Source organism: Pongo pygmaeus, chromosome 16, assembly GCF_028885625.2.
Source record: "Pongo pygmaeus isolate AG05252 chromosome 16, NHGRI_mPonPyg2-v2.0_pri, whole genome shotgun sequence".
In the NCBI taxonomy this organism is placed as follows: Eukaryota; Metazoa; Chordata; class Mammalia; order Primates; family Hominidae; genus Pongo; species Pongo pygmaeus.
In genome coordinates, this window is record NC_072389.2 from 82,701,594 (window position 1) to 82,723,264 (window position 21,671).

At 50.3% G+C, this 21,671-nt stretch overlaps 1 protein-coding gene across 1 annotated transcript in view; it reads left to right on the forward strand.

The window, feature by feature from the left end:
- The first annotated feature begins 10,473 nt into the window (after window positions 1-10,473).
- The window catches only part of PSTPIP1 (proline-serine-threonine phosphatase interacting protein 1), a 40,717-nt gene continuing 29,519 nt past the window's right edge, over window positions 10,474-21,671 (forward strand). The window contains exon 1 of the mRNA XM_054451974.1: window positions 10,474-10,944. Within this exon, the coding sequence (XP_054307949.1) occupies window positions 10,909-10,944 (36 nt within the window). The 5' untranslated portion in view covers window positions 10,474-10,908. The remainder of the gene's footprint in view (window positions 10,945-21,671) is intronic.

Consider the following 21,671-nt stretch of genomic DNA (forward strand, 5'->3'; position numbering starts at 1 on the left):
ACCAACATGGAGAAACCCCGTCTCTACCAAAAATATAAAATTAGCTGGGGGTGGTGTCGCATGCCTGTAGTCCCAACTACTCGGGAGGCTGAGGCAGGAGAATCTCTTGAACCCAGGAGGCAGAGGTTGCGGTGAGCCGAGATCGTGCCATTGCACTGCAGCCTGGGCAACAAGAATGAAACTCTGTCTCAAAAAAAAAAAAAGGAAAAATGCTTATTTCTGTTAATAGTGATAATAATAAAAGGACGCATGTTTCTCTAGGCTCCACCAAACCATAGGTACTCATAGGGGTTCAGTACCAGCGATAAGCTAAAGTTGCTTGGCTCATCTGCTCATACAAAACCTCAAGTGTCGGCTAGGCGTGGTGGCTCACACCTGTAATCCCAGCACTCTGGGAGGCCGAGGCAGGCGGATCACTTGAGGTCAGGAGTTCAAGGACAGCCTGGCCAACATGGTGAAACCCCGTCTCTACCAAAAATACAAAATTTAGCTGGGCGTGGTGGCAGGTGCCTGTAGTCCCAGCTACTCAGGAGGCTGAGGCAGGACAATCACTTGATCCTGGGATGCAGAGGTTGCAGTGAGCCGAGATCGCGCCACTGCATTCCAGCCTGGGTGACAGAGCAAGATTCTGTCTCAAACAAACCAAAAAAAATCCTCAACTGTCTCATCAAGGTCTACTCCAAACAATTTCTAGGAGATAAGAGGTAAAGAATAATGAGTTAAGAGCCAGAGCTCTGGACTCACCACTGAAACGAACCAGGGATCCTTGGAGAAAGGTTGATTTGAGAGCGAGGGGCAGGTAACTTACAAGATAAGCCTGAAAACTTGTGCCAGAAAGTAAAGAAGTGCTCAATAAATGATGAGGCCATAACAGAAGGAAACAGAAGCCACCCTAAGGGGCTCGCAATGGCCAAATCCGGGATAATTTGAGCATCATAATAAATAATAATAGTAACAGATTATATCTCATTGGATGAAATAGAACTTACCAAGCCCACACTAATATAATTAAATGGATAAATAGTTGGGAGAAGGGAAAATTCTTCCTTACGGTATAATAAATGTAGATGGAATGATGGAGTTGGAGAATCACCAACGGATGCTAAAGCTAATGGGCGAAGATGCAAAGAGAAACATGATCTATGTATTTACATAGTCTCAAAGGATTTCCCCACAAGATACTTACAAATGACTAAGGGAAAAACGTAGCTTTAAGGTGGAGAAAACTGGTGGACACTACCTTAATCAGTGATCAGAGTTAACACACCAATAGTGGGACAAATTGACATCATGTGCCTCCTGTTATGATGCACTGAGATAGATGCAGCATCACATATGTGGTATCTTTTGCCAAAAACACATCATCTGAGTCTAATCATGAGGAAAGCACTTGACACAAACCCAAATTGAGAAGCTTTCTATGAAACAACTGGCCTGCAATCTTCCAGAGTGTCGAGGTCATGAAAGTCAAGGAAAGACTGGGGCACTGTCACAAAATTAAGGAGACCAAGAGAAAAAAACACAAAATTTTAAAGGACATTACAATTAATGAAAGTAAATTTGAATATGGAGTGCAAATTAGACAATAGCCTTATATTGATGTTAAATTTCTTCTTCTTCTTCTTCTTTTTTTTTTTTTTTTTTTTTTTTTTAGTCAGGGTCTCACTCTGTCACCCAGGCTGGAGTGCAGTGGCATGATCAAGGCTTGCTGCAGCTTCCAGCTTCCATCTCCCCAATTCAAGCAATCCTCCCACCTCAGCCTCCCGAGTAGTTGGGACTTCAGGCACATGCCACCATGTCTGGCTAATTTCTTGTAGAGATAGGAGTTTGCCATGTTACCCAGGCTGTTCTCGAACTCCTGAGCTCAAGCAATCTGCCTGCCTCACCTCCCAAAGTGTTGAGATTACAGGTGTGAGCCACTGTGCCTGGCTGATGATAAATTTCTTAATTTAAAAAACTGTACTGTGATTATATAAGAGAATTTCCTCATTCTTAGGAAATATACACTTGAATAATTTAAGGGTGAAGGGATACCGTGTCTGCAACTTACCCAACTAATAGAAAAAAATCAGTATGCATATATAAAAATAGAGAATAATAAAGCAGTTGAGGTAAAATTTAAACAGTCTGATGAATCTGGGTAAAACAGACAGGAGTTTTTTGTACTCTTTTCTCTGAATTTAAAATTATACCAAAATAAAAATTTACCAAAAAAAAAAAAAAAGAACATGAGAAAGCCTGCCTCTTCTAGATGACCTGAGGAGGTACTACGAGGGCGGGGCTTGGGAGGCAGCTAGAGAGCGAGTGCCTGCTCCCTGAGGATGTGGGCTTTCATGGGGCTGGGAAGTCTGTTTGCTACTCTGGCTTCCAGCCGCTCCTCAGTTTGGTTCTACGATTTGAAGTCCTGGGAATGAGGCTTTTCCAGCTGAGCAGACAGGGCTGTCAGCAGCAACACTGTCAGGTCTAAAGGTACAGTTATCACCCTGGTTGTGAGTCTACTGTGGGTGAACCTGGACTAGGTGCCTTTTCATGTTATCAAACACTGGCGTAGGCATGTATCTATCTTTCTTTCTTTCCTTCCTTCTTTTTTTTTTGAGATAAGATCTCACTCTGTCACCCAGGCTAGAGTACAGTGGTGCAGTTATACACAGGTCACTGCAACCACAACCTCCTAGGCCCAAGTGATCCTGTCACCTCTGCTTCCCAGGTAGCTGGGACTACAGGCACATGCCATCATGCCCAGCTAATTTTTTTTGTAGAGACAGGATATTGCTTTGTCGCGCAGGCTGGTCTTGAATTCCTGAGCTCAACCGATCCGCCCACCTCAGCCTCCCAAAGTGCTGGGATTACAAGCGTGAGCCATTGCGGCTGGCCAGAATCTTGTTTAAGCTTTAAACAAGTCACCTGCTTAAATATGTAGGCTCATCATTTCTGTTTTCCAGATGAGTTAACTGAGTCTCAGTGAAGTGAGGCTGGAGTTCTTCCAACTCTGACTCCAGGGGTCATCTACCCCTGCCCCCTCCCCCCACCCCAAGTTCCACTCCTTGGACAGGCTGGGGCTTCCCTGCTCCGAGCCTCAGCACATGCTACTCCCTTTGCCTGCACATGGGCCCACCACATGTCTCTGCCTATTGATTTTCTGGCCCAGCCAAGACTGAAGTTGGGGTCTCCTGCCTCTGAATCCTAGGTTTTCAGAGAAAATTAAACACCAGCTGGGCTGAAATCAAGCTTTGCCTTACTGTGAACAAGTCATTTTCCACCTGAATTAAAACCAACCCAATGGGGGAGAGGATGCTAGAAACACATTTTTGAAGCTATTTTGAGAGACAGCTGCCATAATGGAAACAAAACAAAACAGGCTAGAAAAGGCGGTGGGGTGGTGGGAGATGGTTATGCCTTTCCTTCTCTGTCAGTGAGATCATTCTACTGGTCCCCCTCTGGGCCCTGCCACCCCCAATTATTGGGCCTCAGTTTTCCCATTTGTAAAATGACAAAGTAAGGCAATAGCAGGAGTTCTCCTCCAAGGTGTATGACTGACTCACTTATGAAACCTAAAATCTATACTCCCTGGCCCCACCCAGTCAGTGGGCCAAGGTTGGGACTTGGCCTTTTGCTTTTTTTTTTTTTTTTTTTTTTAAACAAAGTCCCACTTCTGGTAGGCAGGCTTTGTGCTGTTTGGGCACCTCCAGATGGTCCCTGCAGGCTCTTCCATCACTGCAGGCCTCCACCCTCTGACCAGTGAGCGGGTGGCAGTGGATTCCTGGGACTCACTGAGGCCCCTTCCCCATGCCCACCAGTTCCTGGGCCACCTCCCGAAGGGCCACTTTGCACCTCTTTGCTGTCTTTCAAGACTCCTGACCAGCACTCAGCTTCTGATGACTGATAATGCTTGGAAACTCAGAGTCATACTCTTGTGGCTGCAAATTAGTAAACCTGAAAGCTCCTCATCAACTCAGAAGAGCTGTGTGAGTGGGAAGAGGCCTTATTTTTCGCAACTGCTGTCCCTGGGGGCAAATTGAAAAACAAACTATATCACATCCTGAAGGCCAAGGGCCACACCCTCAGCCCCAGTGGAGGACTCTGGGGCAAGGATATTTCCTGGAGTCAGAGGAGGGGAGCCTCCATCTGAGCGCCACACCCCCACCCCGCATGGGCTCTGCACTTCCTCCTCAGCAGGGACTTGCTTTTCCCTTCTTCCTCATCCTGTTTCTGCCCCAGGCCCTGGCCCCTCACTGCCAGCCCCACACTCTGGGGAGGAAAGACCCTTTTTAGTGATGGGACTCCGAAAAGTTAACTGACCTGTCTAAGCCTCAGGTTCCTTATCTGTTGAATGTGGCTGTAATGCCTCACACTGTTGTTGGGAAGATTAAGTGATACATAAGGCATGGGAAGTGCTTACAACAGAGCCTGATGCAGCACAGCCCTAGCAGGCTATTAGCATTATTCTGGAACTCCCTTCCTGCCTCACGGGTGAGCTCTTTCCCATTAATCAAGACCCAGCTCCCCTCCTTTGGGAGGACTTCCCAGGCCAGGCTCCTCAACAGCCTTTCTCTGTTGTCTGCGCTCAGCACATTTTCCCTTCCTAGGCTGCCTCCCTCACCAGACTGGCAGGGGCTGAGCTTGTTCATTTGCATGTTCCCAGACAGGAAGGCTCAGTCAGTGCTGGTGGGTGTGTTTCAGTGGAGCTTGTTCCATTCTGGGACAGGGTAAGTGGGGTGGACAGTGGTTGCCCCAGTACAGTGGGCATGTGCCTCTGGCCACCTGGAGGGACCCTACAGGTATTTCCCCCAGCAACAGTGAACCATCATGGCCAGGTGCTGGAACATCCCACTTCAGCCATGGGATGGGTGGACAACCCTACAGCCATGGGCAGCTTCATGACAGTGCACACACCGAGGTCTAAATGGCCGACTCATGGATGCCCTTCTGGCCATAAGCTGATGGCAGGTTGAGAATTACTCCTGCAGGACAGATGCTCCCCTGCAGAAGGGAGAAGCGTGCGTCACTTGCCCTACCCCTTGGACCAGTGGCAATGCTGTCTCCAAATGAAATTCATGGCAAGGGCCTCCTGGCTCTTCGAATATCACCAAAGAGCTTTTAGACCCTCCTTCTCTCCCTCTTCTTTCCAGCCCCTGCCCCTCTTCAGAAGGCTTGAAGCTCTTGCTTTAGATTCTTCCTGGATAACAAATTAGAATCTTAGGACCCTCAGAGTGCAGTCCCACCCTCCAGCTTGGTGTCAGCCTCACCTCTGAGGGCTATTCCCCCAACAACGTCTTCTCTTCCAGCCCCTGAGAACTTGGCTGAACTTCCTTCAAAATGGTGTTTATTTGGCCAGGTGCGGTGGCTCACACCTGTAATCCCAGCAGTTTGGGAGGCCAAGGCGGGCAGATCACTTGAGGCCAGGAGTTTGAGACCAGCCTGGCCAACATGGTGAAACCCTGTCTCTACTAAAAATATAAAAATTAGCCAAGCGTGATGGTGCATGCCTGTAATCCCAGCTACTCGGGAGGCTGAGGCTGGGAGAACTGCTTGAACCTGGGAGGCAGAGTTTGCAGTGAGCCAAGATTGTGTCACTGCACTCCAGCCTGGGCGACAGAGCGAGACACTGTCTCAAAAAAAAAAAAAAAAAAAAAAGGAAAAAAGAAAAATGATGTTTATTTGCTTTCCATCTTGCCTGCATTTTGTCCATTTGTCCATCAATTTATTGGTCAGGAAAGACTTTCCTAAAGAGGTGACATTTGATAAGAGGGCCAAGAGATAAGGAGTAGTTAGCTGGGCCAAGACAGGGTCTAGGATGGAATGGGAAGAAGCTTCCAGGCAGAGGGGAGATCATTTGTGAAGGACCCGGGGTAGAAGAGAATGAGGCAGGATGGAGGAATTGAAAGACGGTCCAGGAAGCAGTACCAGAAATTGAGGGAGGCATAATGTGAGTTGAAGTTTTGAAGAGTAGGCTGGGACCAAATTATGCAGGGTCTGTAGGCCATATAAGGGCAATGACCATTGTCCTGAGAGTAATGGAAAATCATGGCAAGGTGACAGTGGGACGTTGACATGACCAAATGTGGATCTGAAAATGTCACTCTGCTGTGTGGAGAGCAGACAGGAGTGAGCAGGGTTGGTTTCATAGATGTACAACTCGTGTAAGCAAATTGTACTTGGGGTCTAATGCTCTGAGATTGCCGTCTTGGAATTCTTAATCACATTATTTTTGAATTTGCTTGTCTTAAGTACAGTCTGGTGGGACAATGAAGCATACATCAAGGACTTGGAGCCTTAGCTCCTGTGGTCCTGCCTCCAACTGCCTCCCCTGGACTGGTTCTCAGTCTCCTTCTCCACTTCTGCCTAGCAACCACTGCCACACTGTGCCCCCAGCAGAGACCTGAGTGCAGGCATGGGGACAGTCAGAGTCAAGGGCACACCTGGTAGAATCTGAGGATTGGCCATGGCAATGTGGCCCCTGCCCCAGGCTGGCAACACCATGGCAAATTCAACAGGTGACTCAGCGGGGCTGAGCCTCTCACTCACTTCTGACCCAGGTTCCTAGTGCATCCTGGCCTGGACTTTGCAACAACCCTGGGGACTGCCTGTCCACTGTGGGTTGGTGAGGCAGGTCCGTGGGAAATGGCAATGCCTGGCTTGACTTCCCCAACCCCCGCTGGGGAACGCAGAACGCAGGTCAGCGTGGTGGCTGACAGGAGGAGAACTCCAGCAACTGGTGAATTTCACACAGAACTGAGTCAAGTCAGAGGGTGGGGCGGGGCAAGTTGTCCCACAGATATTCCCATGCCCAAGGGAGTGTAACGTTAAATAACAAATCAAAAACACCATTCCAGGTTGAGAGAGAGACTGCAGTAAAGAAACAAGTTTTATATATTAGTACCTTTAACAGCAATTTTGTCCCTGCTTTTTGAGTAAGAGGTCTCACATTTTTATTTTGCACTGGCCCTGCAAATTATGTAGCTGTCCAGGCAGTGAGCAATCAGTGAGATCAAGCTTGTGAAATTGATAGAGGTCCTGTAAATATTGATCCTCCTTCTGTGGCAGCTGGTGTTACTGGTTTTGTTGTTTCTGTGGATGAAGTGTCTTCAGGAGCTGAGTCCTGCCAGTCAGTGGTGGGGGCTGTGACAATAAATGTTATAAAAACTGATTTTGCATTTTATTCTCAATCCTTGGAGCTACTGCTTCTTGAATTCTTCAAGCAGATGTGTTCAGATACCAGGCAAAACAGGCAGGGGCTCTGCCTGGGAAGGGGATACCCCCACAGCCTGGCCTGAGGCACAACTGCACAGACCTCAAGGCAAATTGTTTGGAAGCAGCTGGAACAGTCACTAAAAAGCGGTGATTTTCAGGAATGGATTCCTCTCCCCAAGGGCCTGGGCCTGGGTGTGGGTGGGGCTGGTGTGAGTAGGGGCCCCCTAAGACAGTACTCTTTTCTGAGGGGCACTCAGACATCTCAGTCTTGCTCCTCCATCTCCCTGACATCCCACCAATCCACTCAAGCCCCACCCCACCTACCCCAACCAGACCTCATTCCTGTCGAAGTCATCACAATATCTTCTTCTGGTCTCACCTGCTCTGAGCCACTCCTTATTGAGACAGAACTCCCCAGAACCTGTCTGTCAGTCTGTAGGCCCCTCAGAGCAAAAACCAAGTCTCCTCCCCTTGAGACCCCAGTCCCAGCAGGACCCTGCAGGAGTTGGTGCTCAGCAGTGCTTGAGCGCCTGGGCCGAGGAGAAGGTTGTGGTGGTCACGTGGCTGGCTTTCAGCATCCCCGGCTGCCCATTCGCAAGACCAACCATGGGGAAGTATGAGCACGTGACCCACTTTGGGCCAAGGAGACACAGGGGAAGGTCTCCTGGGGAGCTGGCCAGAAGGGAGGGTGCAGGGGCTTTGGAGAAAATGAGACACAAGGGCAGATGTCCTTTTCTTTCTCTGCTTGTGGCTGTGTCTGGAGTTGTAGAAAGCTGCTGCAGCTCCTTGGCCTCCAGCCCAAGGAGGAAGATCGTAAATACAAGAGAAACTCAGAGAGACTGAGCTGAAGCCCTCATGTACCACAGCTGGAGGCTGCCCTGCCTCCAGCCCCCTTGTGTAGATGACAGCACATGCCCTCTGTGTCAGACCCTCTGGTTTATGTTCTTTGCAGCCAAAAGCATCCTCAACTGATGCAAATAACACAGTGACTGCAGAATAGCATGTGCTAAAGGCTGGCCTCTCATCCCCATAGCACCATCAGCCCCAGTGGCTTCCCTAGATTGTTTTTCCATCTATCAACTTGGGTGAGAGGGTCTCGAGGTAGAACCGGAGAAAGGAACAATGAAACGCTCTTTGAATAGAAGGCTGTTAGTAAAAGACAACCGTAGAAGTTAAGAGCGTGTGCTTTGGCTTCATACAGATCTAGGACCAAAGCCCAGCCTTCCGCTTATTGCCTGTTATTTGGGTGCGTTACTTACACTCTTCAATCACTAGTTTGCTCCTCTGTAAAGTGGGGATAATGACAGTGTAACTGAGGCGGTCCGTGTGAAAAGCAGAATGATGTACCTGGTGCTGGGTAAGTACTCCAAAGCCGAATTGGCTGTCTGGTCGCCCAGCCTGGAGACCTGCAACAGGTAAGGGTGGAAGGGAGGGGAGGAGGAAGGCCTCTCTAGTAGAGAACTGCAGAGTCTCTCCAGAGGTTCCTCACATTACTTGCTTCCCCAGTTGCTCCAGCCCGTCACCAGCATGGCCCTCCATCCGGGGCTGCCCTGGCTGGACGAGTGCAATCGGGAAAGGAAGGCGTCATGTGTGGGAGCCTTGAGGTTGGCTTTGAGGGGTGGGAGGATTTGCCCAGGTAAGGAAGACCAAGGAAGGCTTGCCAGAAGGGAGGCTGGGAACAGAGCAGGTGGGAGTGGGAAAGGTGCCTCTGGGGAGAGGGAAGAGGCCTGGCCGGAGCGGAAGTCTCTGGGAGGCGATGGGAAGGACACCTAGAGAGGCACGGCAGGGAGCTCAGCTGTGAAAATTTCTGCCAATAAGCAGGCAGGAGCCTTCTGTTAACAGAGGGTCTCTAGTCTGCTCCAGACCTAGAGGCATCATCCCATCTGATGGATGGAGAAACTGAGCTCAGGGAGGCTGAGCCAGTGCTATCAGAGGTGGTGGTGCCATTGGGAGGGGAGGTGCAGCCTGCCTCACTCTATGGCCTACAGAGTTCAAGCGGATTTTTACACTATTAGTTGTCTTCAGCTGCAAGTAACAAAAATCCTGACTGGGGCGCCTTACAGATTAGCTCAAATCCAAGGTTTCTGGAGGTGAAGGCCTTCTGGGGGCAGTCCCATTGCTCTGCAATTCTCCCCAAAGTGTTTCCTCTTGGGTGGCTATTTCAGAGCCTGGGTGTGCCCCCTCTCTCTAAACCCTGGGCATGCATAATGGGCACTTGGGAGCTCAACTATTTCATCTGCAGCAGCTCTCATCTTATCACCCCGTCAGCTGTAAGGCAGACATCAGTGAGGGTGGTGATTTGTGGACAATCCCTGACTCACCCCATTTTGCCAGCCCGCCCTGGGCTCAGGACTTCCTGCTGCATCTTCTGCTGAGCGGGCAGGGCATGGCGTCTCAGGGCTGGGGCTGGGGCTCTAGTCCAGGGCTCTTCCTAAGGTGGTACCACACAGTGCCCCCAGCACCTGCCCACCAAACTGGAAATTCCAGAAATATTCTCGACACCGTCTCCTTTCCAAAGACTGGGTGTGGCAGATGAAGAAGCTGAGGCTCAGCTAGTTGGAGGGTCTATTAAGGTCCCTCAGCCCCTGAAGGGTAGGGTCAAAATTAAACAAAAACTGGGCCTCAGACTGGGTTTCCAAACACCCCACTCTGTGCCTTGATAATCCTGTTTCTTTCTCCGTCCATTCCCATTCACTGAGCCGGAAGCCTCCATCTTCAGGGGGGGGTTCTCTGCCCCAAACAGCGTCTAATCTGGAGACTTGCGGTGGTGGCGGTGGTGGTGGGGGGGGGCAGTGCCGGGGCCTCAGGCTGTTCTTCCTCATCTTGCTGCCTGCTCACCTTGCCTCTGTGTGCTCACAGCCCCCCAGAGCACAGCTGTGTCTGCTCCCAGACTGTGGGCTCCTTGAGGGCAGGACCTGGTTTGGGTCCCAGAGCAGCCAGGGTTTGATGAATGACAGATGCCCTAGGCCTGGGTAAGCCCCTCCAGAATGGCCTGCTGGTGTGGGGTGGAGAGTCTGGCATCTCTGGGCCCAGCCTGGAAGGGTGCTGGACTGGCTGGCGGGTGACACACCTGGGGTTCCTGGGCCCCTCCTGGCCACACTGTCAGTGGGCCTCAAGCTCCCTTAGCATATGGCCTCTGGAATAAAGTGAGCCCGCACCTCGGGAGGGGGCAAGCAGAGGCAGGAGCGGGATGGCAGGTGGCAGGCGGGGCTGCACAGGGGAGCACAGCAACTCCACTTCCTGTGGGCGAGGGCCCTGCGCCTGCCCCGGGGGAGGTTGCACAAACCTTCCTGCGCAGGCCTCGGGCTGCCTGCCTGCCTGGCCCGAGCTCCAGCCTGCCTCTTCCACTGGCCACTGCCTCCCACCCGGGGCTGGCATCCCTGCTGCCTGCCCTGGGTCCCAGACTGTGTCCTCCATCACTGCAGGGTCGGTGAGGGGCTGGGCTGGACACCAGGGCCCGCCCTCCCATCACTGAGCTCCACTCCTTCCTCATTTTGCTGCTGATTCTAGCCCCAAACAAAACAGGTTGAGCTTTTTCCTCCCCTCAGCAGCTCCTCTCTGGCTCGTGGCTGCCTTCTGAGTGTTGCAGACGGCGCCGGCCGGGAAGGGGGGCCTGGGCCAGCCCTGCCAGGACTGGGACGCTGCTGCTGGCGCCTGGCCCTCCATCAGGCCAGCCTGTGGCAGGAGAGCGAGCTTTGCCGCGGCAGACGCCTGAGGATGATGCCCCAGCTGCAGTTCAAAGATGCCTTTTGGGTGAGTGAGGATGGCTGGGGGCACTGAACAAGTGGAGTGGGCAGAGCTAGGCTGAAATCTCCATGCAGGTGATGGGATGCGGCTCTGAGAGGAGAGCTTTCTCATAAAATAGTGGTTGATTCTTGGTCTTAATTGTCATGGAGGTGGCCCTGGCCCCCCACCCCTTCTGGATTGGAAGGCAAGTGGACTCCGTGAATGAGGGTCCTCCTCTCTGCTGCCCCGTCTGTTTTCTCCTCTGGGAGACCTCTCCCCACAACAGGAGCTCCTTAGAAGAGGGTAACACATGGGTGGGGGCTTGAGGAGGATGTGTGGGGCAGCAAAGGAGGGGTCACAGATTTAGAGACCAGACAAACTTGAGTTCAGGTCTTGGCTTTGTTACAGGCTGGGCGAGTCATTTCTGTCTCCGAGCCTCAGTCTCTCCATCTATATAATGGGGATAAAATAGAAATTAACACACCAACTAAAGTATTGGATCAGCAAGGGGATCCAATGCACTAAAGCTCCCAGCACCTTGCCTCACTCCAAATGGTAATTCTGTTCCCCTCACCCAGCCCCTTGTCCCTTGCAGACCTTAGGGGATCCTTCAAGGAGGCAGCCAGGCGGGCAATGGCTTGCTTACTTTCTTAAATTCAACACGGGCTTAAATCAAGTCATTTCCCCCATGAAATAAGGGCGCCCAGCCAGTGGTAGAGGTAAAGTGGCTTGGCCCGGGCCACGTAGCCTGCAGCCCAGCTTGGACCCCCTGGATCATCTCAGCACTTTTCCAGCTGTCCTTCGACTACCCCTCTGCCCCTCAGCTCTGGCTGTGCCCAGGGCTCTGGGGAAAAGCTGAGACCTTTCTGGTTGGAGCTGGGGAATGTGGCTGTCCCGGGGTGCTGCCTCCAACCCCAAAGAGGACACTCTGGCCCTCGGCTCAGCCGGCGGAGCCCCAGCCAACAGCCCTGCCCTCCCCGGGCCCTTTCCTGGGGCTGAAGCCAGGAGGATGAGAGCTACAGAGCCAGGCCTTCCTTCCCTTCCGGCCAGCTCCACTTGGGGCCTGTGGCCGGCGTGTGAGTGTTCTGCTTCCTCTGCACTGACTGCACAGTAGGCAAAGGACCCCACGTGGGGAGGGCACCTTGTGCCTTTCTGGGCCTCAGTTTCCCCATCTCTACAAAGATAGAGTGGGCCCAGCCCAGAGAAGCCAATGGAGACAGAGCTGCCTCAGCCCATCTGGAGGACCAGGCACCAGGATGCTCAGGGCCCAGGCTGGCAGCTGGAGCCCTGGGGGATGGGGGATGTGAGTCAGCACCTTGCTGCCCTGCCTTGGTGTGCAAAGTTGGGGGAAGGGGTAGGGTCTGGAAACCCAGGCCGCTCTGTAGCCCAGGGCAGGCCAGGACCCCTTGACTCTTTTATCACTGAGACCTCTGTCCAGTCCTAGAGCCCCTGGGCCTGCCTTCCCTAGGGCAGAGCTGGGCAAGGAGCAGCCTCCATGGCAGGATCTGGGCACAGGTAGGGGTGGCGTATAAGGGAGCAGGGTGTGGCAGCAGCAGCAGCAGAAGCAAGCAGCCAGCCTCTGTGGAGCTTCCTGAGCGGCATCCTGCCCACACTCTGTGCTCGTCGCACCTCTGGGCTTCCTGGCCTCCAAGTACCTGGTCTTCTCTGTGTCTGGCTCCCTGAGCCCAGGGTGGGCATATAGTTTCCCTAGGGAAGGCCAGAGCAGGAAGAGGAGAGAAGTAGCCAGTGGGAACTTCTCACACTGAGTCTGGGCCGATGCCCCTAAAGGTCACTGTAGGCATCACCTGCCCCAGGGCTCTGGATTCTAATACCTCTTCCTGATGCTCAGCCCATCCCAGTGCATAACAACTAACATTTGCTGAGCACGAAAGATGTGCCAGGCACTGTTCTCAAGATGTATGCATATTCACTCATTCAATCCTTCAAACAGATGCTACTATTATCTCTCTTATTCAGATGAGGAAATTGAGGCACAGCGCTATTAAGAGACTTGCTCAAGGTCACACTGCTGGGATTAAACCCCTGGCAGTCTGGCTTCAGCACCTGTGTTGTCGCAGGATCCCTCTCTCTATCTGACATATCACTGGATCTTTTGGCTTCGGGGTAAGATAAGAAGTAACCCCTCTTATCTCCCAGAGGGGTAAGAAGATCAGACAATGTGGCTAGAACAATATTTTGAAGCTTCATTTTTAGACGAATCTGTAAAACAGAAAAGGCACACTACTCTGACCATAGGTGTTATATTAGGAACAGCCCAGCCAGCTTGGCCCATGTCCGGGCCTTCCCCCACCCCAGCCCAAGGCACTGTCATTAAACCCTTCAGCCTGCCAGCACACTGTTTAGAAATGACTGGTTTTTAGTCAGGGTGCAGTGGTTCACGCCTGTAATCCCAGCACTCTGGGAGGCCGAGGTGGATGGACCACTTGAGGTCAGGAGTTCAAGACCAGCCTGGCCAACATGGTGAAACCCTGTCTCTAATAAAAATACAAAGATTAACTGGGCATGGTGGCTCATGACTGTAATCCCAGCTACTTGGGAGGCTGAGGCAGGAGAATGGCTTGAACCCAGGAGGCAGAGGTTGCAGTGAGCCGAGATTACGCCACTGTACTCTAGTCTGGGCGACAGAGCTGACAGAGTGGACGGACCCTACTTTGGCTAAACTAGAAAGATCATGTTTGATATCACAGCCCTTCAGTTATTGGGCAACCTCACCCATACAGAACACGGGGCAGAGGAGGGGAGCCAGCCCTGCTGTTTCTGGCTTTAGCTCACAGTAAGGGAGGAAGCAAAAGTGGTTTCTCAGAAGCCAAAGATGATTTCCCTAAGAGCTTTCCTTAAAGCTCACATACTACACTCCTAGGAGATGTCCCCTAGCTTTTACTCAGGTCCTATGAACTCTAATTTCATCCACAATTTTAACGAGCTTGGTCATGGGGTCTTTTAGCCTATAGATGTAGCAATTAGTGGCAGTTTGCACAGTACCTGATATACAGTTGGCAATGGATAAATGCTGATGGACCTGGACTGTGAGAGGACGTTTCACAGGCAGCTAGCAGCCTGATTGGAAGGAAGGAGACAGAAACAGTCTGAAAAGCAGCTGTAATGGCACAGAAGTAGTGGGGACACTCAGCATGGGAGCAGAAACAGTCCTGTCCCTCAGTCGGCCTGTTTTTGCAATTTTGTCAGTGTGGCCACACAGTATTTATTTATAGCCTGATTTTAGCTGCAGCCGAGTGTTCAGATGCACGCTGCTGTAGGAGTGAGGCAGGGCGGACCAGTCACAGGGGGAGGGAAGGGATAATGTGATTTCTGTGATACACGCAGATGATAAAGAGCATCACCCCTTGGCAGGAAGTTTGTAAATGAGCCTCAGAGTGGGACCTGTCAGTGAGACAAGGTTGAATCTGAGAATACCAGCTGTCCGAGCGGAGAGGGCATTAGACCTCATGTTGTTTTGCCTAGCACTGAGTCTAAGGTGCCGGGAAGCCCAGAGAAGGAAGGGTCCTCCCCCTGCCCCCAGTTTGTCGTGGCTCCACTCCTAGTAGGTGGCCAAATTATTGCAAGAAACGTCTGTCTGTATCCTCTGCACACCCTCTGACGAGTGGGGTACTGGCTGAGGACGTGTTCATAGAATTAATGAACGGACAGTGAATGTCTCCATGGTCCATCTCCCTTCCTGAACCCATTTTTTACTTCATTTCACTTTTTTTTTTTTTTGAGACAGAATCTTACTCTGTTGCCCAGGCCGGAGGGCAGTGGCACAATCTCGGCTCACTGCAACCTCTGCCTCCTGGGGTCAGGCGATTCTCCTGTCTCAACCTCCTGAGTAGCTGGGATTACAGACGTGTGCCGCCACGTCTGGCTAATTTTTGTATTTTTAGTAAAGATGAGATTTCACCATGTTGGCCTGGCTGAGTCTCGAACTCCTGACCTCAGATGATCCACCCGCCTCGGCCTCCCAAAGTGCTGGGATTACAGGCGTGAGCCGCTGTGCCTAGCACTTCATTTCACTTTTGTTATATTCTGCAAATATTTGGTGAGTAGGGCTCTCTACTAGGTGGTCCACTCTGGACCCCTGTGCTTCTTCACCCTACAACATCTAATCAGATGAATGAAACTGTCTTGACCTGAAGGAAGCCACAGTCCAGTGCCGGGGCTGCAGGAATAACTGAGTCAGGCAAGGAGTGCTCTGAGAGGAGCAGTATGTCAACTGTGCCATCCCCTCCCAGGCCCCCCATTCTCCGCAACCTGTATGTCCATCCAATGGCCTTTGCAAAGATGTCATTAGATACTGTTTTAAGAGGGAAGATCTAGTTCTGGACCAGATTCTATTGAGATCCACATCCTGTTCCTTTTAGGGTAGTTAAAAGGAAAAGTAAGGACCTGGGGAGGCTGGGCCACATGCACTACAGTGACCGTCACCTACCCTTTGGGTGGGAACCACCAAGGGGGTATGGGGACAACAGGCCTGAACTTTCCCCTTGACATGTGGGTGTATCTCTTCTTTGAGGCTGGGTTCTGGCTCTGTCTGGAAACCCCTGTGCCACACTGGGAAGAGCTGAGCCTCCCCAAGCCCATTTAACAGGTGACAGCACCGCTGCTGAGTGGGGCAGTGACTCACCAGCTTCACACAGTGGGACGGGCCGGGCTGGTCTGCCCCTTCCCTATGTGGCACTCAGCCACTGGTGCCTTTTCACTTCCCAGTTCTGAGACGCTGAGGTGCCCATTTATGAGGCTACAGAGAAGGGGACTGAGGGGCCCTAATTTGATCTGTCATAAAGCTGCCTGTCCCTACCCCCAGACCTGTCTACCATGGCCCAGGGGCATCAGGAGAGCCTGACATTTGCTGGGCAACTGTTCTATCCTGGGCATTTAAATATATATATATATATACACACACACACATACACTTTCTAAAGAAACAAAATCAACTAATATAAGATCCTAAAAGGAAAGTGGGGAAATGGAGAGAAATAGGAAAAGAAAAAGCACCTTTAGTCTCATCATACAACTGCTAATATTATGCTGTGTTTGCATAAGATTGCCTTACATAGGTGCAAGCATATTGTGTACATAATTTTGTATTTTCCCTTTCTTTTAAAAATTTTTTATTTTTGCAGAGATGAGGTCTCTCTGTGTTGCCCAGGCTGGTCTCAAACTCTTGGGCTCAAGCAATCCTCCTGCCTTGGCTTCCAGAGGGCTGGCATTACAGGCGTGAGCCACCATGCACGGCCCTCCCTCCTTTTTTTTCTAGTATTTTAAATTTTATTTTAAATTGTAGTGAAATACACATAACATAAAATATACCATCTTAACCATATTTTTTGGTGTATGGTTCAGTAGCACTAGGTTTGTTCACACTTTGCCACCCTCCCCTTTTTTTAGCATAACTTACTCCATCAGGAACACTTGTGGGTTATGGATATTGGTTCCTCATTTTCAGCGACACCACTGTTCATGGCCGCACAGTTCTCTAGCTTGTGAATTTGGTGACCATGCTGTGATTTTTTTGTCCAGTACCCCATTGCCGAACATTTAGGTTACTGCCAATTATTTATTATTCTGGACAGTGACACCATGGGTAGATCTTTGACTATAAAGGTTTTTCACTTGGGGATTATTTCTTTGGGCAGAGGAGGCTAATGGCTCTTTTCCAGGGAAGAAGGCATTTCTGGGTGAAAGAGTGGGGCCAGTTCTCTAGCCATGGGCACTAGCAGTCACTTTGGGATCCCCCATAGTCCTCTGGTTGGGCAGGAGCTTTTTCACACAGGAAGGAGGGACCCCAGAATGGCCTGGAAGGGTCAGGACCCATGGACGGGGCCCTGCTGGAAACCAGAGCCGGCTCTGACTTTGTGGAAGGCCTTGCAGCCCAGCAAACTGCTGTGGCCTTGAGGGCCAAGGAGGCCAGTGGCTGAGGAGTGGCCCTGGTGCACTCAGAGCTTGCAGACGGTGCAGGAGGTGGGAGGAGAGGCCCTGGCCATCCTGCCTTTGCTGCCACCAAGTACCTTCCCAGCACCTGCCTGGCTGCATCTGTCAGAAGCAGTGAGGACGGAGGCTCTCCTTTTCCTGATTGGGAAAGCTCCTTAAGACCTGGTGTTCCCTGTAAAAAGCAGAGAGCCTAGCAGTGCACCTGGTCGGCAACCCGTGGTGAAAAGTGGGGAAATAAGCATTTATACTGGCACAGGCTTGTTGTATTAACAACAACAATCTGCGGATGGATGCACAGGGAGCTCATTAAAATGATTGCCTGTTGGGAGAATGAGAGAAAAGAGATGGATGAGGGATGAGGCTGAGCGGCTGTGCATGTTTTCAGGATTGATATTTTTAAACTGTTTGATTTTTGAACGATATGAATGTATTAATTATTCAAAAATTAAACAATTAAAAATGAAAAAGAGGACATTTATTTCAAGTCCCATGAAGAATTTTTCCCTGAATCCCAGCTACTTACATCATCCCCTGAGGAGCAGCAATGCTGCCCGTTTTCTGAGTGCCTGTTCCGTGACAGGCATGGTGCCATTCAGTCCACATGCCTCCAAACGCATCATCAGTGTCCTCCTGACTCTGTGATGGGACCTAAGGCACGGCAGGTCTAGGACCAGATGAGGGTCACCTGTGCAGGGTAGAGCAGGGACTCCCACCTAGGTCTGTCGAACTCTATTGCCCTCTGCCCCTGAATTCTAAAGAGTTTGTTCTTGCTTCTGTTTTAATTTGTGTAGGATGAAAGGATGCCTCCCTACATGTTAACATTGGTGTCTATGGATTTGGAAGTAGGATTCTCTCCATCCCCCATCTAATTTTCTGCAAGTCAATACAGAGTACCTTTGTCATGAAAAAGAAAATATTTAAAAAGAAAACTAAGCAATTCCTGCTCTCAAGACTGAGTTGGTGTTTCTAGGCCAAATCTGTGGTTTGCTAGCATGTCCTTTTCCACATGCTCGGTGCATATTTTGTGGTACGTGGGCCTCTGGGGACCAAGAACTTCGTTCATCTGTGCCCATTCCACAGGACGTGGCCGGCTGCTCAGGTGTTAGAAGATTGCAGAGGTTTGTGGTCATGCTTGCTTTGCTTTTGTGATGCCTGCAGATGGTCACTGCCAGGATTTGCTGTCTGCAGGGTTCTGGGTTGATTTGGTGTTCTGAATTCAATTTTATTCTTGATAAAAAACAAGATCTGCTTCTTGATGACCCACTTTGTGCTCCAGTCCCCAGGAACCCACATGCTTTTCCTGGCTGCTCCTGGCATCTACGAACTAGGGCAGCCCCTGGGATGGAGAAGGAGGGCCTTGCTTTGGGCTTTGAAGGGTGGGTGAGGATTTGAGACATGTCAGGAGGACAAACGGCACTCAAAGTGGGAGGTACGGCATGGGCAAAGGTGTGGAAGGGGTTTGGAAGACAGTTTTCTGGCCCAGAGCATTGCGCAAGGTGACTGGTAGGAAGGGAAGGCTTGAGCTGGATTGTGAAAGGTGTCTGCCCTAAGTGGTGGCAGAGATACTTTCTTCTGCCACTCTGCACCCTCTCTGGTGGTGGCTGTTTCCTCTCATGCAAAAGAGGACAGAGGCTGCGGGCTGTGAGTGGGATGCCCTTCTTCCTCACCCAGAGCCTGGCTGATGCTGCAAACCACACGATGGAGGGAACTTTGGGTGGAAACCAAGACTGCCTCTGCTTCCAGCTAGAGAAAATGATGCCCTGGGCCCGGGGCTGCCCACACCAGGACTCCCCTCTGGGTTGGCTCCGGAAGGTTCCTCCCTCACAGACTCAGTCATGCCCCATCCTCCAGGCTTAGAAGGAAATGGGCTTCTTGGGAGGCCATGGCGGGTGGATCACCTGAGGTCAGGGGCTCGAGACCAGCCTGGCCAGCATGGTGAAACCCTGTCTGTACTAAAAATACAAAAAATTAGCGGGGCATGGTGGCTCATGCCTGTAATCCCAGCTACTCAGGAGGCTGAGGCAGGAGAATCGTTTGAACCCAGGAGGTGGAGGTTGCAGTGAGCTGAGGTTTCACAATTGCACTCCAGCCTGGGCAACAAGAACGAAACTCCATCTCAAAAAAAAAAAAAAAAGAAGAAGGAAGCAGGCTTCTTTGAAGCCTCACCCAGCCCTCACCCACACTTGCTGGGTGGCCTTGGACAATCATTTTCCCTTTCTGAACCTCAGTTTCCTCATCTGCAGGATGTCAGGGTCATTATCACTTAAGATAAGGGCTTTGAGGATGGGGCGGCTCAGGGCAGTGCTAAGGGACCACCTCCTCCTGCTCACCATAGTGGGGTAGCAGACCAGGAACAGGTCCCAGGGGACCCAGATTTATAATTGGATATGCACCCATAGGGTGAGCCTTATACATAGATCTTGCTGTTTCAGAATGCCTCCTCCACTGATGTTCACCATTGCATGTTATACTCCACCATTAGAGAATCATTCCTTTGGTTTCAAGTAACAAGATGATCTATGTTATCTCACTTAATTCCAACAATAGTCCTGTGAGGTCAGTATTCTTATTCCTGTTTTACAGAGAGGAAACTGAGCCTCATGGAAGGGATGTGGGCCTGGGGGATGCCACACAGATGGATCGGACTGGGCTGGGCCTGGATACCACCTTCCCAGGTCTGGGTCAGAGAGACCTTTGCAGTTAATGGGAGGGTGTGGTGGTTTGCTGAGGCCTGGCACACTGAGCAATGGGTGATGGAACAGGCAGGAGAGTGACAGCTCCTTCCACTGGTGTTGACAGGCCACCCACCATTGGGCAACAGGAAGTGCCAGCTGGAGCCCTGGAGACCAGCAGCCAGTGTGGGGATGCGGTGGCCAGATGGAACTCAGGGCTTCCCAGCTGTGGAAACAGGAACGGGAAACAGCCACACTGGGGAGGAAGTGAGGGGGTGATGGGCTGAGGCAAGAGCATGCCTGCGTGGCTAGAGAGAGTGACCAAGGTGGAGAGTAGTTGGAGATAAGGTAAGAAATAGAACAGCGGCCAGGCGTGGTGGCTCACACCTGTAATCCCAGCACTTTGGGAGGCTGAGGTGGGAAGATCACTTGAACCCAGGAGTTCAAGACCAGTCTGGGCAACATGATGAAACCACTTCTTTAAAAAAAAAGTACAAAAATTAGCTGTACCTGGTGGTGCACACCTGTAGTCTCAGCTACTTGGGAAGCTGGAGTGGAAGGTCACTTGAGCCCAGGAGTTGGAAGCTGTAGTGACTGTATGATCACACCACTGCACTCCAACCTGGGCAACAGAGCAAGACTCTGTCTCAAAAAAAAAAAAAAAAAAAGTAAAGAAAAGAAAAGAAATGAAGCAGAGAGCCAGATCTTGAGATCTTGTAGGACTGTCATTCTAAAAAATCCCAATGCCCAGGCTACACCCCAGGTCAATTACATCCTGATTTCTGGGGGTGGGACCTGGACATCAGTATTTTTCAAAGTTCCCCAGTGCCTCCATGTGGAATTTTAGGTTTATGAGAGGCATCAACATAGATAATTGTGGTAATTAATTACCATTGCTGGCCGAGCGTGGTGGCTCATGCCTATAATCCCAGCAATTTGGGAGGCCAAGGTGGGCGGATCACCTGAGGTCGGGAGTTCAAGACCAGCCTGGCCAACATGGTGAAACCCTGTCTCTACTAAAAATGCAAAAAAAGTAGCCAGGTGTGGTGATGCGTGCCTGTAATCCCAGCTACTTGAGAGGCAGAGGCAGGAGAATTGCTTGAACCTGAGAGGCAGAGGTTGCAGTGAGCCAAGATTGTGCCACTGCACTCCAGCCTGGGCAACAAGAGCGAACACTCAATATCAAAACAAAACAAAAATTACCATTGCTGACAATAGGCATACGTCTGGTGTTTACCATTTTCATGACCTCATTTGACTCACCTGAGTGAGCAAAGGTTAGAAGTTTTGGGGGTGGTGGTAATCATATGTAACATAAAATTGACCATTTTAACAATTTTTAAGTATATGATTCATAGGCATTAAGAACATCCACTATTTCCTGAAGTGCTTCATCATCCTGAACAGAAATTGTACCCAGCATACAATAACTCCCCACCCCTTCACCGCATACCTTGTTCTACCTCGATTCTACTTTCTAGCTCTATGGATTTGCCTATTCTAGTCATCTCCTGTAAGTAGAATCAGATAATATTTGTCCTTTTGTGTCTGGCTTGTTTCAGTTAGCATAATGTCTTCAAGGCTCATCCATGTCGTAGCATATGTCAGAATTTTCTTCCTGTTTATGACAAAATACTATTCCATTTTACATATATACTTGATTTTGTACATCCATTGATCCATTGATGACCACTGGGCTGTTTCTTTGAGCTATTGTGAATAATGCTGCCATGAACATTGGTGTACAAGTACCTGTTTGAAACCCTGCTTTCAATTCTTTTAGATATATACCTAGGAATGGAATTGCTGGATCATATGGTAATCCTATGTTTAACTTTTTGAGTAACTGCCAAACAGTTTTACATTCCCATCAGCAATGCAAAAGGGATCCAATTGCTCCATATCTTTGCCAACTCTTGTTAATTTCTGTTTTTTTTTTTTAAATCATAGCCACCTTAGGAGGCATGAAGTAATATCTCATCGTAGTTTTGATTTGCATTTCTCTAATAATTAATGATGGTGAGCATCTTTTCATGTGTTTATTGGCCATTTGTGTACCTTCTTTGGAGAAAGTCTATTTAAGTTTTGCCCACTTTTGAATTGGTTGTCTTTTTATTGTTGAGTTGTAGGAGT